This window comes from Capsicum annuum, chromosome 4 (genome assembly GCF_002878395.1).
Source record: "Capsicum annuum cultivar UCD-10X-F1 chromosome 4, UCD10Xv1.1, whole genome shotgun sequence".
Lineage (NCBI taxonomy): Eukaryota > Viridiplantae > Streptophyta > Magnoliopsida > Solanales > Solanaceae > Capsicum > Capsicum annuum.
In genome coordinates this window covers 100,234,212-100,253,662 of record NC_061114.1, presented here as the reverse complement: position 1 = coordinate 100,253,662, position 19,451 = coordinate 100,234,212, and the positions used below count along the sequence as shown (strand labels likewise).

Sequence of the window (19,451 nt, the reverse complement as noted above, 5' to 3'; positions counted from 1 at the left end):
ACGAACACGAAGGCCAGATTGTGAACGTGATGACCAACAACCTTGGTCTTCGTGAACACGACCTAGGGACTTGCAAATACGATGGCTACTGACCTTGTCCTTAGCGAATGCAGTTAAAGCTTCAGAAATACGAGGGCCATTGTTGGCTTGCACCAGCCGAAGCTACACCAACAAACTTGGAAATTTGTCAAGTTTTCGATTGGACCCTCGAAATTCGCTCAAAATTTTGTGAACACAAATAAACTATGCTACCCTACCAAATTTGACATTGTTGACTCAAAAAAGCCATCAAAATTTTCATCTAAGGTTATTTCGATTGAATGTGGATCCCACACTCAATGATTTATTTTAATCAAATTCCCCCCAATACCCTAAAAAGAGTCCAAAAGTCTTGGAACCTGAACTAAGGGTCCCCCTAACCTAAAATTGATATTCCAGAGTTAACGAAACTGTCACAATTGACATACAAGACTGTTCAACTAAAGTTTAGGTTCGATACCCAATTTTTAACAACGAAAGCTCCAAAATAGAAAATTGGCACGAAAAAACAAATGAACTGCCTGGTGACCAAACTATCAATCCCAGCAAGTCATAAATGACTTGGACCACTAGGAAAAAGCTCTAAACATCGAAAATCACGAAAATGCTCCAAGTCATTACAAACGCATATGAATCTTCTATTTATTTTTAACTACTATTTTGAATTTTTAGCAAGTTTAAGTTGCATAGTTGTAAAGGTCCTTTCACTTTACATGTCTAACATCCATAGAAGCAATATACATATTTAAATATAATGATCAACCCTTAAAGAATCAAAGGGGCAAGCCATTGAAGAGTTGATGGATATGTCTTAACCAAGAAAATTAAAAACAGACAATACACTGCACCACATATATACAATTAGATAATTAGAGTGTTGAGTTTGACCATATTTGTTAAGAAGTGAAATTTAAAAATGTTGTAGTGCATGTGAAGTAAGTAGACTAAAATCTAAGTAATGATTAAAAATAATAAAATATTTATAATTATTTATAATAAAAAACTAATATTATATATTTAAATAATATTAAAATTTCTATATATAATTTATCAGTTCAATTTGACTGTTTTATCATTTTTCTTTGTTGAATCATAACTAAATCAAATAGTAATGATTTATAAAATTTAAAACTAGACCAAAACAAAATCAAATCAAATATTTACTTTTTTAGTCGGTTCGATTTAATTTGCAGTTTGATTTTGCTTTTCACCGAACCATGAAGATCCCTAATCTAACTTAGCTTAAATTTTTACCCAAGGCCCTAGAGGAAATTGAAGAACGATTTTATATGATATCTAGAAACATGACTTTATTTGGTGATTTTTTTTGTGATGATTAAATAAATTTAGAATGAGTTTTTCTTATAAAATAATTTAATGACATTCAACAAATAATTATTGACTTTAACACTTTATTTGGTTGATTGTTACGTATTTTTTTAATAATATATCATATTATATTGTATTATAATATATATTATGTTATGTTGTGTTTTATTGTATTCTGCTGTATTGTGTTAATGAAAGTGATACTATCAAAATTATTAGAGAAAGTTGACCAACTTTTATTATTAAAAAACAGTATTATCAAATGCATTTTTTATTTTTATTTCTTCCTTTTTATATTACTTGTTCACTTTTTTCCTTTACGTGCTCTTAAGAAATTATAAATCTGAAAAGTATATTTATTAATTTACCCTTTGAATTTTTTTTAGTACAGTACTCTATTTATATGCTTTGTTCATCAATATCAAGGTTAACAAAGGACAAACTTTTTAAAAATTTTATACAATATTTATATTTCTTAAAAATAATGAATTTTAAAGTAAAATGAAATAAATAGAATTAATTCTATGTTGATTTTATTAATTAACAAATAATATGGTATATACATTTTTAGTAATGTGGAAATCTAATTAAAACAGAGACTAAAACAACAGTTTAGTGTACTAAAGTTCTCCCTCTATAGGATTTGGGCAAAGACTAAACCCCAATAATATATTATACACAATCTTATTTTATATTTCTGACTGTTTTCATGACTCTGAACTCGTCATATCTATTACTAATATATAAGTGAGGATAAGCAGCTGAAGCAGACAGCTTGTGGATGACATGTCTGCTTCAGCAGCTTCAACAATAATTTTACTATATCATCCCTAATTAATTATTATAAGTCATTTTTGCATTAGAAAATTTCTAATATATAAGTGAGGATAAGCAACTGAAGCATGGAGCTTGTGGACAACATGCCTGCTTCAGCAGTTTCAATAATGATTTTACTATATCATCCTTAACTAATTATTAAAAGTCATTTCTGTATTAGAAAATTAATATTATTTAATTAAAAAAATAAAGTAGATATTTATGACATGTCAGCTTCAGCTGTGATTTTACTATATCATTCCTAATTAATTATATAAGTTATTTACATATTAGAAAATTAATAATACATAATTAAAAAAAAAGTAAAATAGATATTTATGACATGTCTACTTCAATTGCTTCGATCGTGATTTTACTATATCATTCATAAAAAATTATTATAAGTCATTTACGTATTAAAAAATTAATAATATTTAATTAAAAAAGTACTATAGACATTTATGACATACTTCAATCGTGATTTTATTATATCAACCCTAATTAATTATTGTCGATCATCTAAGCATTAGATTTTATTAAAAAGGATAAAATAGACACATCATTATAAGTTAACTTTTGATGTTTTAAATTAACTTGACGACTTATATGGAGTCGGCAACTTAAATTTTTTCCCACAAGTATTTTATTGTAATTTTATTATATTGTTTGTAATTAGTTAACTATTGATGTTTTAAATTAACTTGGCGACTTATATGGGGTCCACATAAAAATTTCACAACGAACTTTTATAGTAATTTTATTATATCACTTCTAAATAGTTATCATAAGTCATTTAAGTATTAGATAATTAATTATTATATGTCATTTACATATTAGAAAATTAGTATTTTTTAGTTTAAAAAAGTAAAATAGATATTTATGATATGTTTGATTCAGCTGCTTACCATACCTAATTAATTATAAAAGTCATTCACTTATTAGAAAAATTAATAATATATAATAAAAACAGTAAAATAATATTTTTTGGCATGACTGCTTCAGTTCCTTCAATCGTGATTTTATTTTATCATTTCTAATTAATTGTTATAAGTCATTTACATATTAAAAAATTAATAATATTTAATTAAAAAAAGTACAATAGACATTTATGTCATACCTACTTCAGCTACTTCAATTGTGATTTTACTATATTACCCCTAATTAATTTTTATAGTTCATCTAAGCATTAGAGAATGGATGATATTTTATAAAAGAAAAAAAACATAAAATAGACACAAAACTATAAGCTAATTCTTGATGTTTTAAATTAACTGGACGACTTATATGGAGTCCACTTAAATTTTTTTCCATAAGTACTTTTTATAATAATTTTATTATATCGCTTCTAACTAGTTAACCATTGATGTTTTAAATTAATTTGGCAACTTATACGGGGTTCACTTAAAAAAACTTCACAAGTAACTTTTATAGTAATTTTATTATATCACTTCTAAATAATTATTATAAGTCATTTAAGTGTTAGATTATAAATAACATTTAATAACAAGTATAAAATAAATTAAAAAATTATAAATTACAAATAATCAGATAAAGTACTTTTCAATAGTAATATCTATGTAAAAAAAAGGTATGAAAGTAGTACACCTATTGAGATCTAAATGATTAAATTCAAAGAAAAAAATTAAATACATCGTTATGATCTAAGATCTGAGTGATTAAAATAATAATTTTTATTAGGTATAATTAAATGAAGCATAAAATACGTAAATAAGGAAATTACATTTTATTTTTTTTAACAACTTTTTTTCGTTTTGGTGATCGACATACTTGTCGACCACTGTTTGCTTCGTAATTTTACTAATTAGGTATAATTAAATGAAGCATAAATTACATAATTAGGAAATTAAATTTTATTTTTTTAACAACTTTTTTGTTTCGATGATCGATTTGTCGACTACTGTTTGCTCCGTAATTTTACTATATCACCCCTAATTAATTATTATATATCATTTACGTATTAGAAAATTAATAATAATTAATAAAATAAATAAGTAAAATAGACATTTATAACATGTCTGCTTCAGCTGCTTCAATCGTAATTTACTACATCACTTCTAATTATAAATCATTTAAGTATTAAAAAATTAATAAATTTGATAAAAAGGTAAAATAGAAATAAAATGATAAATTAACTCTTTATATTTTAAATTAACTTGACATCTTAAATGAAGCTCACTTAAATTATTTTCACAAGTATTTTTTATAACAATTTTGCTATATCACTTTTAATTAGTTATTATAAGCCATTTAAGACATGCCTGCTTCGTTACTTCAATCTTGATATTTGCTTAACTCTAGAAATTATATCGGTGTCACTTAAATTGAAGTAGAAGAAAAAATACTATAAATTAGACTAATTAAAACTTAAATTATTTAAAACTATTTAATAATAACAATTTGTTTCACTACTTTCATAATCTATAATCTATAATATATTAAAAGTGTGAAAAACTCTTAGAAAAGTAATTCGAACTTTTTGCCCTTCATTAAAAGACTCTGCTTTAGATAAAATCGTCTTTCACCATTATTTATTATAATATTAAATATTGACTATAATAAATATATTAGAAGTGAAACTCCTAAATATAGAAAAAACCCTCAACTAATCCTAATTCTACCCAAAATCACCATCCTAATTTAACCCCAAATCCCCAATATATAACTCCTAAGCTCCTACCTTATATTAATTATTTATTTTGAACCAACACAAACATACGAGACAAACACTGTTTATTTGGGTTTAGATACAATTTTCGCCCTAGAAAAATTATTTTGAACCAACACAAACATACGAGACAAACACTGTTTATTTGGGTTTAGATACAATTTTCGCCCTAGAAAAAAAAAGGTTTAGCTTTACTATTCATTATTATTCTTTTCTCTTTTTTTGTTTCTTTTAGTTATTAAATTTAAAATTTGTATTTGAAGTGTACAAAATCAATAGTTAATAATAGATTCTCTTTTTTTGATAATTTTTTGTGTTTTTTTTTCTTGTTGAATTCTTTTTAATCAAACTCTAGACTAATTTAAATTTGTCTCTCCTTCATTTAAGAATTTAGTGAATTATTTGATTAGCGTGAGATTATTTTCTAAATACATTATATATTTTTTAATATTAATTTTTTTTAGTAGGTTGCTTGGTTAAATCATATTAAATATTATGATTACTATTTTTTTATGAGACATTATTTTTATTATTTCTCTGAATCCATGTTATAAATTAAATTCTGAAATTATGAATGAAGTGTACAAAAAGAGTATGACTATATTTATAGTGGTAGAAAAGATATACAAACTATTTAATCAAGAAGAGGAATTGAAATGATATGAAATTTACAGGTCAAATTTCCTAGTTCTACACTGGAATTAAGTTAAATTGCACAATTTTATGGATTAACAAGCACTAGCCATCGACTTACTAATGACATCAACTGTAATTTAAGAATTGTCCATGTATTTCACCTATCTTATTTGTATTTTATATATTTATTAATATTATATTAGTAATTAAATAAAATTTTCATCTTTACACATTCAGCAATGTTGAATTTAATTATTATATTTTTTTTATTTATATAAATATTACATTTAGTGTAACGTTTGAACTCATTAAATTAAAATACATGCATAAAATATGTACACTTAAATTAATATATTTTATTTTAAAAATTAAAACTTAGTATTGGACCCGTGCTCAACATGAGCCTATAGCCCCCCTGTCTTAATTACATGACTCAAATTTTTGTGCAAACACTTCTTAAACTAAAATTTTGTAATGTGTCGCTTATAACGTTTTCTGATTTGGCCTTTCATTCTCAAAAACAGGCACCCTGACACAGGTTGAGCGAGAGGACGTAGTTCCTCTTCGTGTCCCTTTCTGACACATCACAAAAAGATTAGTCCACTCCTGCTGCTCAATTGCGATTTTACCGAGTCTAGCTCTTTCAACACTTTCTTCTGCTTCCGGACATCCCATTCATTTCTTGAAACTAAGGTTCAATTCATAAAATCTAAATATTAATTGTTTCATTAATTGTCTTTTTATTACTCTCTCCATTTCACAAAGAATCCTTTTTTTTTTTTTTTTATAATATTCTAATTTTAATTTTTCATGTGACATATTTTGGCTATCCCTAGAGTATAACTTTAATTTTAGACGCTAAATTCAAAAGTTTCTTTATTTTTTTTTAACTTTATGTCAAGTTAAAGCAGGTATTTTTTTTTTTTTTAATGGAGGGAGTAATTTCTTTTTATGGAGTTCTGTTTTTATTTTTATTTTATTTTTATTTTTTATATAATTGTGGGATTAGCCAATTGGTACTTGTGATTCATGTGAAGCCTTTACGTCTTGGAAGCTTAACTTATTTATTTTATCTTCAATTCCTTCTAATAGTTTTGGCAATTCCTGTATTTGTTTAGGTTGTTAATGGATTCTTTTACCCCAGTGAATCTATCTCTTTTAGTTAGTCATTTTGCTTATCTATTGATGCTATAACTTGTTTCAATCGAGCACAACACATGATATAGTGCTCTTCATAGAATCTTAGTTAAATTTTTTTGCTTTTTTGCACGTGTTCTCAAGCATATATTAGGTTGTTAATTTAACTGCATAAAATATGTCATCTTCTCAACAGCCTCAGTTAGAATAGGCTTAAGGTTTTACGGTTTATTGATGCTTTAAGTGGTCAACTTATTTATGTAACGTGTACTTGACAACATGTGCAAAAGATTCTTCAAATTTGAGCCGAAAGTGTCTGATAGAAACACTTTATCACGTGTTCAAGTGCTCAATTGGTACAAGCAATAGTTCGCGTTTCCAAATGAAATTGTTTGTCAAGTTTAAGGGGTTAGACTGTTGATGTATTAAGCTTTTCATTTTTGATGGCACACACTTTAAAATATGTTTCTTATGTTTGGTCCAAGTAATTGTTTTTGGAGAAGATTAGTGCTTAAAGCCTGTCTGTTTTGATTTTGCTCTATTTTAAGGTAGTTGTTTAAGTGAAAGGTGGTTTTTGATAGTGGATTGATGCATATGAAATTGGTAGCAGGAGATGCAACCAAGGTTAATCTTGGTTATGTATTCCGAATAGCATTGTGACCATGAGGTACCCAGAATGGTAAGTGGCTTTGTGAGAATTGGACAAATGGTCGAAGTAATTCCATTTCTCATAGTCCAAGAGTGGAAGTCTCTGCAGTACTCTGAAGCATTCAAGAAAATTGCAGTGAAAATGAGTATATTGTGAGTTAGGTATAATGTACTGTAATGATATACAAACAAGAGACACAAAGCAAATGTTGATTGAGTTTGAGTTATTTGACATATGATTTTTTGTGAGAAAATTAGTTGCGGAGCCTTGTATTAAGAGAAATTAAGTCTTACCACTCGGCGTCAAATCAAAGCAAGTGTTTATACCACAACTGGTTATTAATTAAAGAAGAAAGAAAATGGAGGAATCGACATGTTGTGATTGCAAATAAAAGTAGTTTGTTGCATTACTTCATGAAGAGTACTAATTGTATAAAGGTATGGATAAAGTGGTAATTTATTGCAAAGGATTGTCTCGGTAGTGTGGAGAAGATTATCAGTTCTGTATGTTACAATTCTTGATTCTGAGTAACTGATAGTAGTTGCTGCGAAAACAAAGCAAAAAACATGACACATAGTGGTTTGACTTGTTTTCATGGCATTTACTGGAGAAGGTCATTTTATAGCGGACCCTGAATTTACTTCTCAAACAAATCAGTAGTTGAGTTTGTATTTTTCTCTATTTTAGGTTAGTTGTTTAAGTTAAAGGTGACTTTTGATATTGGGTCAATGCATATGGAATTGGTAGGGTGAGTGAAAACAAGGTCTAATCTTGGTTATGTATTCGGAATAACATTGTAACCAGGAATGGTCCAGAATGGTAATATGTTGGTGACATAGTAAGAGTTGGACAAGTAATCCCATCTCTAACAGTTTTAAGTGTGGAAATCTCTGCAGTACTCTGAACCATTCATGTACACTGCAGTGAAAATGATTATAATGTGAGTAGGTAGAATGTAGTGTAGTGACATACAAACAAGAATTGGCACCAAACAAATGCTGATCGAGTTTGAGTTATTTGACATGTGAGTTTTCGTGAAAAAAATGAGTTGTGGAACTTTGTACTGAGAGATATTAAGTATTACTAGTTAGTGTCAAATTAGAACAAGTGGTTATTAAGAAAAGAAGAAAGAAAATAGGAGAATCGACTTGTATTGATTGCAAATAAAAGTAGTTTGTTGCAGTACTATTCGACGAAGATTTAATTCTATAAAGGTTGGGATAAAATGGCAAATGTTGCTAAAGAGTTTATAAAAAGTACAAATCTTTGGTCTCATCCTCGACAGTGAGATATACCATAAGATCAATAAGTTGATCTGAAAGGATTGTCTCGGTAATGTGGAGAATATTACCAACTCTGTATGTAAGGTTTCTTGATTCTAAGTACCTGATAGTAGTTGCTACAATACCGTGATGCTATAGTGTTTTGACTTGTCCTAATGGCATTTATTGGAGAAGGTTATTTTATAGTGGGTCCTTACGTAACTTTCAAAACAAAATCAGTACCTTTTTTTTAATAAGTACAAATTCTTACTTGTTTTGTACTCTATATTTTGTAAGGGATATATAGGTTTTGGATTTAAACAGTTTTAGGGCGTGAAAATTCAGTTTCTGAGTGCATTTCTGAAGTCCCATGTCCTTACATGTCCTACCTTTGTGCTTTATATGGGCTGCGAAAGTTAATGTTCTCTATATCTACTCATTTAATGTGTGCTTTATGGTACAGGGATGCTAGGAAAATCATTTGCTACTCCTTTGCTGACCTTCAACCCTGCGTCATGCTGCTCTCCTGGCGTGAGTATAACTTCTCCTTACATTTTTGTTGTTTTTGTATTTTTATAGAGGCCATTGAGTGGTTAGATTCATTTCAAGTGAGTGACATTTAATATCAAGATCCATGAGTTTAGATTACTGTTTTTCTTATACAGCTTGTATAAAAGAGGTTTTTCATTATTAACACAATTATTTACCTTATCAAAAAGGATTCGTAAGTTATGGCTTGGGCCACTAGGTCCAACTAGGGGTGGCAAAGGGCGAGTCGAGTTGGATATGGGCGGGTCGAAAATGGATCATGTGAAAATGAATAAAATATCCGATCCGATCCATATTTGATATGGATAGAATGGATAAACCCAATGGATAATATGGATATCCATATTATCCATTACTTCTTGTTATGTAAAGACAAAAGTACTCTTATATTACAAGAAAAACTACATGGCTTAGCAAAGATATGATTCTAATTATTTAATTTAGACTAAGTTTTGATTAATTACAATCCATAGCCTCTCTTGCTAATTAAATGCAATTCATAATCTCTCTCTTTTATTTCTCCCATGATTTTCTCTATTTCTCTTTCATTTTTTTCTTATCCAACTCTTTTTCTTCTCTTTTTTTTTTCTTTTTGTTTTTTTTCTTTTCTTCTTTTTTTCCTTTTCTTTTTCATTTTTTATTTTTTATTTTTTTACTTTTCATCGTTCCTCATTTTTTCTTTTTCATTTTTTCATTTTTTTTATTTTGTTTTATTATTTGTTTTTTGTCTTTATTTTGTATTTTCTTTTTCTTTTTTTCTTTTTTTCGTTTATTTTTTTCATTTTATTTGTTTTTTAGGCATTTTTTCCTCTCGTTTGTTGTTGTTGTTGTGTTTTATATTTATTTGTATCATACTATATACTTCAAATAAATTTATTATTTGTATTTGAATAGTTTAGACGTGAATATGTATATTTTATCATTTGTATTTATACACAAACAAGTATATTAATTAATTGTATTTACTTGATTCTAAAATATACAAATATGCATGTATCGTTTACTAGAAATGTATCGTTAGTATTTGAATGTCAAATTTATCATTTGTATTTGTATAGAAAAAAATCAAACTAGAAAAAGAGGGGGAGGGGGGGGTGGGGGGCAAGAAAAAGAAAAAAATACAAAGAGAAAATGAGAAAGAAAAAATAAGGAAAAAGAAAAGAAGAAAGAGAAATAAAAGTTAGAAATAGAAGAGAGAGAAAAAAATGAAAAGAACGAAACTAAAAAGAAAAAAAGAAAATGAAAATAGAAAAAAAATAAAAAGTAAAAAAATGAAAAAAGAAGAAAAGGGTGGTTCAAATAATTTAAATGAAAAAGGTCAATTTTGTAAAAAAAAATTAAAAAATTAAGAAATTTTTTTTTTAAAAATGAGAAATATTTTCTATTTCAAAAAAATAAATTGAAAATATTTTTCTTCATTCTAAACACACCCTTAATAAATATATTTTAGAGGTTGCTACATCTTCACATACGCCATACTTTAAGGAGAGTGTAATTGGTGGATACCCACGGGTTATCCATATTTAGAATGGATAATATGGGTTGACCCATATTTGATCCATTATTAAATGGGTTGGATAACCAACTCATTTAACATGGATAAAACGAACGGATAACCATATAATGTATCCATTTTGTCACCCTTAGGTCCACAACTTACTATGTTAATCACTTCATGTTCTTTTTTTTAATCACACCATCTTATTTCATGTCATAGTACTTGATGTATAGACAATACTAATTCAACTTATATAATGTAATAGTAGTAAGAGTAGTAAGGGGTCCTTGTAGGGATATCTGATAACAAAAATATTTTATATTAGTATTAATGAGAGAATATATTACAATATTGGTTGAAAATTAAACATAGAAAACCAAGGGTGTGGCTTAGTGGTTCAATGAAGTTAGGTTGAGTACCATGAGGTCTCAGGTTCAATTCCCAATAGAGACAAACACTTGGTGATTTCTTCCCATTTGTTATAGCTTTGGTGGACAAAGTTACCTGGTACCTGTTGCTGGTGGTCGCAGGTATTTCGTAGTAGAATTAGTCGAAATGCGTGCAAGCTGGCCCGAACATCACGTTTATCAAAAAAATGAATCCATCACATCAAAGGTAGTAGTTAGATAAATTAATATCCTGAAATTTGTGTATAATAATTGTAATAATGGAGTTCCTAAGGGTATGGTTTGCTAGTTAATAAAGTGGGCTAAAATCATGGGAAGAGTAAGGTAGTTTCCATAGACACAAAATTACTATGTGCTTTTTCCCATCAGTTTTTAAGTTTTGATATACTGGGAGATAAACAGATGTCCATCGGAAAAGTTAAGGTATGCTAAGTGGTCCGGAGATGCATAAAAGTTTATTGGATCAAAATCATACAAAATTTGAATTTGATTCTTATTTGCTTGAGTCTAAAATTATTTTGGGCTTAAAAAAATTAAGAAGCCTATTTTATTGAAGTCCTCATCAAGGTTCTTCTCAACTTGAAGCCCAAACTCATGCCACGTGTCAAGTGGCGTGGCATCCTTGTCAAATTAAAGACCAACAAACTGAGGCCACACGATCAAAGAATGTGGCAGGCTAAGTCAAGTTTAACGGCCAGTGAAACATCGCCAACTGTCCCAAAAGACATTTTTGACCAATCACAAGCAACCTTGTCACACAATATTTGTGATAAGCTTGATGATTTGATGGACCAATTATAATAAGACAGAAGAGGTTATTTACACTTGGACTACCTACCCATACAACTATAAATAAGAGGGTTATATAATTTTCTGAGGGCATTCTACAAGCATCGGAGAAAGCTTTCGCATTGACTACACATCTCTTCAAAGAATTAACTAACGGAGTTCTATCCGGAGATCAACATGATAAGACAAAGTGTTTTCTGACAATCTCTGGACTTCCAAAGCATTTCTACGAGGTTCAAATCATCTGAAAGTTCAAGAATTATGCTACAAAAGCCCTCGAATCACATAAAAGCTTAGGAGAGAATAACAGAATTGTACCTGCAAAATTCATTAAATAAAATTATTTTTTTAATTTTATCTTCACTTGCAGTTATTTTTTAGCTCTATAAAAATTTATTGCGAACCAATTTTGGCACACCCAGTGGGACCAAATCTGCCCTTCAACTCTTCTCTCACAAATCAACTCTGCAAATCTGAAGCCAAAAAATTACAAAGATGGAAGAGTCCTTGAAGACTCGTCTTTGAGTTTCATCAAGTCTACACACCGACAAGCCTTGAAATATTTGTAGATATCAAAATTTTTTGGAACTTTACAAGAAGAATCCAAGTTCTGCTAGAGTTCTTGGAGGCTACTCTGCCCAAAACCCTTGATTATGCTTATATAAAGGGGCAAATATTCCCTGAAAAAGGCATCTCCAATATGCCACAAATTCATGTGATAATAATAAAAGATCAACCATCTCCAATATCCTACAAATTCATGGGATATTTATAAAAATCAACCATCTCTAATATCCCACAAAATCATGGGATATTCATAAAGAGATCATCCTACGTTCGAGAAAAACGCTACGAATGACCCTCAAATTACTGAAAAAACAAGAGAGAAGAATCAATGAAGGAACAAAATTGTACCCATATTGTTTATTAATAAAAATTCTTGTTTATTCATATTTTATTTATGATTGCAATTTATTTTTGTCACCGTAAAATTTGTTGCAAATAAATTGGCATGCCTAGTGGGACCATTTCTGCTCTTAATCTTTTCCTTCTGCAAATCAAATTCAACTATTGCTATGGACTTCACAAAGGCTAATGGAGAACTCTGCTACTGCCACATCTGATGAACTCAGCTATGTTATCCCACTCATTCGGCAAGTGTAAGACCAGTGGTTGGGATGGATTTTGAATACTTCACTTCTTTGGAGAAGGCAAAAAAGAGCTAATCTCATATGATGGTTGAAACTGCAACCCGGGGGGGCAATTTGACATCCTTGCATGTGCTGAACTCTCTTGGACCGACGTCAATTTTAGTGAATCTGAAGATTCAACAGATTATCCAGTTTCAACAAAGGTCAATGCGCAACTGATATGGATGAGAAGTTCGCAATGATGGAACAAACCTTTAAAGTTTTAAAGAAATTCGTTGAGGATAAAGATCCTCAAATAGCTCAACTTATGAACAAGTTGGAGTCCTTTGCCCCCGGAGAATGAAGCCACAACTCTGCTTGTCCACCCGAATTTACTTTGCAACATAAGATTGTTGATGAGTCACCTGTGAAGACCAAATCACCTGTTCAGCAGTTGCAAGACATGATAACTAACTCTATCAGGGCTCAATATAGCGGAGCACCACTGAGTTTGTTGTGTTACTCCAAGCCTGACATAAGGCGAATTGATTGTCTACCCATGCCAATGAACTATCAACCACCAAAGTTGCAGCAGTTTGATGGCAAAGGAAACCCGAGGCGACACATTGCCCACTTTGTCGAAACTTGCAGCAACATTGGAACACATGACGACCTCCTGATAAAACAGTTTGTTCGTTTGTTGAAAGGGAACTCATTTGACTGGTATATCAACCTGGAGCATGAGTCAGTTTATTGTTGGAGCAGCTCGAGAAGGAATTTCTCAATCGATTTTACAACACTCGTTGAATTGTGAGCATGATAGAGTTGTCCGACACTAAGCAAAGAAAGGATGAGCCTGTGATGGATTACATCAATCGATGGAGATCGTTGAGTTTGAACTGCAAAGATCGCCCTTGTGAAATATCTGCTGTAGAAATGTGCATTCAAGGAATACATTGGGGCTTCTCTACATACTATAAGGAATCAAATCCTAAACATTTGAAGAACTTGCTATACAAGAGTTAAGCATCGTGAGTCATGGGAAGACGTCTCTGTTTGTTGAACTTACGAAAGAAAAGAAGGAATTCAAGTGAGGTAGACCTCAAAGATCCAGACTAAAGAATTCATGGCAGTGAAAGCAACTTCTGTAAAGGTCACGACGAAGCAAAAAGTGAAGAAAGCTAAAACCCTTAGGCATTATCTGAGGGAGGAAAAATGTCACCTAACTTTGAAAGAGCTAGAAACAAAGGCTTACCCATTTCCAGATTCAGATGTACCTACGATCCCTGATGAATTGTTAGCCAAGAAAGTCATTGTTCTTCCTGAATCAAAGAGGCCCGAGGAAATCAATAAGGTTAACGATTCCAAATACTGCAAGTTTCATTGCATCATTGGCCGCTTGATGGAAAAATGCTTCCTCTTGAAGGAGAAAATCATGACACTAATAAGTAAAGGAAAAATCATCATTGACATAGATGAAACAGTGGACGCAAATCATGCTAGTATTGTTGTTGATTGAGAAAAATGCTTTATGCCGCACACTATGTGAAGCACCGTCTTATTGTAGCTTGGGAGCTTCAAGCCGATTGAATTTGATGTTTCAAAAAGAATTTTTGAAGGTCCAATAGAGGTAGACGACAATTCTGAAGATGATAAGGATGGCGGTTGGACTCTGTTTTTTCATAAGAAAAGAATACATCAAGCGGCCCCAAGAATACGACTTCTTAAGCCGAAAGTAATGGGGAATAGCGTGGAGCAGCTACGACCATAAAAAGTGTTAAGTTTAATGCTAGTAAGGGTGATACAATCCAAATGGCCTTCGAATCATCAGAGAAGATGCTTATGGGTCAAGAGGCACTTGATGACTCCTTGGTGGCTATCAAAAGGTGCCAATTGGATGATTGTGATGATCAAAAAGGGTCAAGGGACATCAAAAAAGCCAAGAGAAGGCAATACGGGGCTAGAAGGCCCTCGGAAGAGGACATACGCCCTATCTGCTTTGGAGGTGCGCCCAACCCTCTCTAGATCCGCTAGAGCGGGTCAAAAAAGCGCACTATACCCTTGGGAAACGCTCCATATTCGCCCCATATGCTCTAGAAATGCTCAAGCACGTGCTTAATGGGCTTCTATGTTTTTGTCTTTCCTAAATGCGTCACTTTTGGCCCATAAGATGTAATAACTACCCTGGACTATAAATAGGACCTTATTTCATTTTAGTAAGTAGTTATTGAAGAATTATGAATGTATACACTTGTGAGTGTGTTAGGCAAGTGTAGAATCGTTTGTGTTGATCTACCATTTAAAAACATAGGTTGCTTGGTAATCCAATTCCCTTGAGGTCTACGTAGGAGTTAGGTGCTTTGTTTGACATTGAATAGATGGTTAGAAGTTTAATATACCTTTAGTTTGCTATTCATTCATGCATAGTGTCTATCTATTATTTGTTCTCTATCTATTTTTACCTTCGAATTCGTATCTTAGTTGTAGTTTTCTTTTTCGTAGATTGTTTCAGTATCATTTGGTCAGAGCCGAGCTTGATATCGTTTCCACAAAGTCAATCTTGGGTTTGTTATCTCAAAAATAAAAAAAAGTTTGTCAAAAACATTTTAAAGAAAACCCCCAAAAATGTGTTGTTCTTGAGTCCTTCTTGTTTCTATGTTAAGATTTGAGAATTTTCGTGAGGCTGCACAAAAGATGAAAAAGTGACGAACCAGAATTGAAAGTCTGATTTCAGAAGGATACCTGAGCAGATCCGGATAAAATATGAGCATAATTTTCACGTATAACGTAGCTTCGCGAGTCTACTTCCCAACATCACAAGTGGTTCGTGATTTAGACACTCCCGCAATGCGTTATGAATTTTTTTCCACGGACGCTCCAAGCTGCCTGGAAATTCAGTTGTGGAAAAAATAAAAATAAGAAGAAGATCGTGAGTTGTATTGTCGCTCAAGCTGAATTATAATGACTTAATGAGGCTGTAATGTCCTTTTATCGACTCTAAACTCTGAAAGGCTCCAGTTTGTTTTTGATAAGGAATCTGCTGAACAATTTGTTTTCAAAAAGGATTAGGATGTCCAAGTGTAAAAAATAAGTCAAATTCCTAATCTTCTTTGAAGTGGGATAACATCATTATTCAATCCTATTGAAATTCGATATAATACTAATGCTCAAATCCTATGTGATTTTGATATGTTTAGTTTTAAACAGAATTTACACTCCTAATCAAGGGAGTCACGTTATTCTACGTAGATTATCGTGACTTTAAGGCCGAGTTTTGGGAAAATGGTCAAGTCTTGTCGACAAAAAAGGAGCCTTCGGTGTGTATTAATTGGTTGGCTTTAGCACGTCAATAAGGAAATTGAGACAAAATTGAAGAGTTTTACTGTATTTTTTTCTCATCAAATTCGAATATTTTGCGAGGATTAAATTATGCGCGCGCACACATACAAAAAAAGCTCCACAAATACATCAAATGTCTTCTCTAAAAGGTCCAACAAATCAAACACCTCAACGAACTTTTAAGTAGGAGGCATCTGTAGACGCATAAAAATTTATTAGATCACAATCATACAAAATTTAAATTTGATCCATAGTTGCTTGGGTCTAAAATTATTTTGGGCTTTAAAAAAATAATAAGCCCATTTTATTGAAGTCCTCATCAAGGTTCTTTTCACCATGAAGCCCAAACTCATGCCACGTATCAAGTGACGTGGCATCCCAGTCAAAGTAATGACCAACAAGACGAGGCCACACGTTCAAAGAATGTGGTAAGCCAGTCAAGTTTAACAACCAATAAAACATCGCCAAGTGTCTCAAATGACATATTTTTGGCGAATCACAAGCAACCTTATCACACAACATTTGTAATAAGCTTGATGATTTGATGGACCAATCAGAATTAGGGGTGGGAATGGTATGGTATAGTACGGTATTTGAAAATTCGATACGGTAATTTTGGTATTCGATTTTTTAAAAATACTATACCATTAAAGGGGAGCCTTGGAGTAACTGGTAAAGTTGCTTCCATGTGACTAGGAGGTCATGAGTTTAAGCCTTGGAAACAACCTCTGACAGAAATACAATGTAAGACTGCGTACGATACACCCTTATGGTGGGCCCTTTCCCGGACACCGCACATAGTGATAGCTTTAGTGCATCGGGCTGCCCTTTTTTTATACCATTGTCGTACCATATTAATTCAGTATGGTTTGGTATTTTAATGTCGATTTCGGTATTTTGCGGTATGGTAATCGGTAACCATAGTTTGTTTAACTTTGAGAATATATGTTCGTATAATTGAGTATTATTACTTCGACTTTTCAAAAGCACTCTCAATTGTTGTAATTACACATTACACATGTACAAATATTCAAGAAGTACAAACAACTCTTTTTGTTAGTCAATTACACACACACAAAAGACGTTACAATCAAGATAGAGTAGTCAAAGTTCCAATATCTTAACATTTTTATAATAGCACTAAGTTTTATATTTGTTAATGTATGTGTGTGTATACTTCGGTATGATATTTGGTATTTCGGTATGTCATTTATAAATATCGAATACCGTACCGTATATTAAAAAAAATTTAAAATATATACCATATATCATACCAAATACCATAATACCAAAACTACAGTATCAAAAATTTTGATTTGGTATGGTAATTCGGCATACCATACCATGCCCACCCCTAATCAGAATAAGAAAGAAGAGGGTATTTACACTTGGACTGCGTACCCTCTACAACTATAAATAGGAGGGTTAAATAATTTTCTGAAGGTATTCTGCAAGCATTCGAGAAAGTTTCTGCGTTGACTACACAACTCTTCAAAGAATTGACTAACAGAGTTATGTCCGGAGATCAACTTGATAAGACGAAGTGTTGTCCGACAATCTTTGGAGATCCAAGCACATTTCTATGAGGTTCAAATCAACCGAAAGTTCGAGAACTACGCTACAAAAGGCCCTCGAATCATAGAAAAGATTAGGAGAGAAAATCAAGAGAATAACAGAATTGTACCGGCATAATTCATTCAAATAAAATTATTCTTTTTATTTTATCTTTGGTTGTAATTAATTTTCAGTACTACGAAAATTTGTTGCGAACAAGTTCGGAGACGAGAGAAAGTATAACTAGAATCGAGTAATAGTTGGTTTTCTTGATAATGATAATTCTTTCATTTTTATATGATGTTCCATCTTCTGTATTACGCCAATATATGCTCTGATGAATACATAGCTCATAATTTCTTTTCCTACTCAACAGTGTGATTCCAGCTCAACAACAGCAAGCAGTCTAATAGGGTATATAAATTGCTCTAATAACATTACATCTAATGTCACTATGGGATCTTGGAAGTCCAATTATCCATCCAGGAAATGGACGTTGCACTCAACAGCTACTGACAATATAGCATTAACCGAAGAAGAGAAGAAAACTTGGAACGATAGCAGACAAACTCTTTCTGCTTTAAAGTTTAGCCCAGAGGAAGAAGACAAAATATTGGGAAAAGCATTTGGTCACATACATTCGCCTTACTGGTATGAAGAACGGAAGAAAGAGGTTCCACGATTAGAAGTTGTGAATGAGATACTGGATTATCTTAGGAGTTTAAACCTTACTGATGATGATCTCATTAAACTTCTCAAGAAATTTCCAGAAGTTCTTGGATGTAGCCTTGAAGATGAAATGAAAAACAATGTGGAAATTTTGGCAAAGCAATGGGGGATTGAAGGCAAAACTCTGAGAAATTTGCTTCTTCGAAATCCAAAAGTTTTAGGCTACAACGTCGATTGCAAAGGTGATTGTGTGGCTAAATGCACTCGTTGTTGGGCTCGGTTCTAGTTGTATTCTTGCTTTTCATTCTCTTCCTTTTCTTTATGTATAATATTTTACACGATATCATTCTTCAACCGTTGTTTCGAAGTATAGATGATAATGAGGATCTAGTGGCAATCTAATGTGCAGAGCCAAATCACTCCCAATGCTTCCTTTGTTTGGAGCTATTGCTAGTAATGGTCCTCCGCGCTTACGTTCTGTGATACATGGAACTTGCTGGTCTAAATCATTTTCGATTATTTGTTTACAGTGGAAGAGTTATTAACCTTCCCAAATAACAACAAACTGGGGATTTATGTCCGGTGAAATTCCCAAAATCCAGATTTAGTGTGGGGAGTAAACTTTGTTCCAGTTCTGTACGTAATCCAAATTTGAAGAATATTGAAGATCCTCTTTGTTGTATCGACTTCAACCCAAATTTTAGTTGTCTCAAAATGATACATCATGTGACGAATGCCATCATTTACTTATTCTATTTTTTTCTGTGGATTTTCGTGATTTATTGTCTTCACTCTTGATATCTTATAATAATTAATTTCATTTACTCTACTAAATTATAATTATAATGATTTTTAGTTTTCACTCAGTACGTCATTTAAAACATATATAAGTACACTTGTGATAATACATCGAAACATCCCTAAACTTGTAGGCAAAACTTACTTTAGACCCTAAATTTATA

The 19,451-nt window shown here is 31.3% G+C and overlaps 1 protein-coding gene across 3 annotated transcripts; it reads left to right on the top strand.

Moving 5' to 3' along the window:
• The first annotated feature begins 5,969 nt into the window (after positions 1-5,969).
• LOC107854388 lies at positions 5,970-19,187 on the top strand. 3 transcript variants are annotated; one of them, XM_016699396.2, is made up of 3 exons: positions 5,970-6,199; positions 9,018-9,085; positions 18,197-19,187. In XM_016699396.2, exons 2-3 carry the CDS (start codon positions 9,020-9,022, stop codon positions 18,773-18,775), a joined length of 645 nt encoding a protein of 214 aa, XP_016554882.1. In that variant the 5' UTR covers positions 5,970-6,199; positions 9,018-9,019; the 3' UTR covers positions 18,776-19,187. The 3 variants fall into 3 exon arrangements, with proteins under 3 accessions (XP_016554882.1, XP_016554885.1, XP_016554884.1); XM_016699399.2 differs by having other exon boundaries at positions 6,197-7,453; XM_016699398.2 differs by lacking the exon at positions 5,970-6,199 and adding an exon at positions 6,282-6,624.
• Positions 19,188-19,451: the final 264 nt, after the last annotated feature.

Coding starts and splice junctions, on each gene's coding strand:
- LOC107854388 (XM_016699396.2), top strand. CDS start 9,020: ATGCTAGGAAAATCATTTGCTACTCCTTTGCTGACCTTCAACCCTGCG. Junction 9,086..18,196: donor CGTCATGCTGCTCTCCTGGC/GTGAGTATAACT, acceptor CCTACTCAACAG/TGTGATTCCAGCTCAACAAC.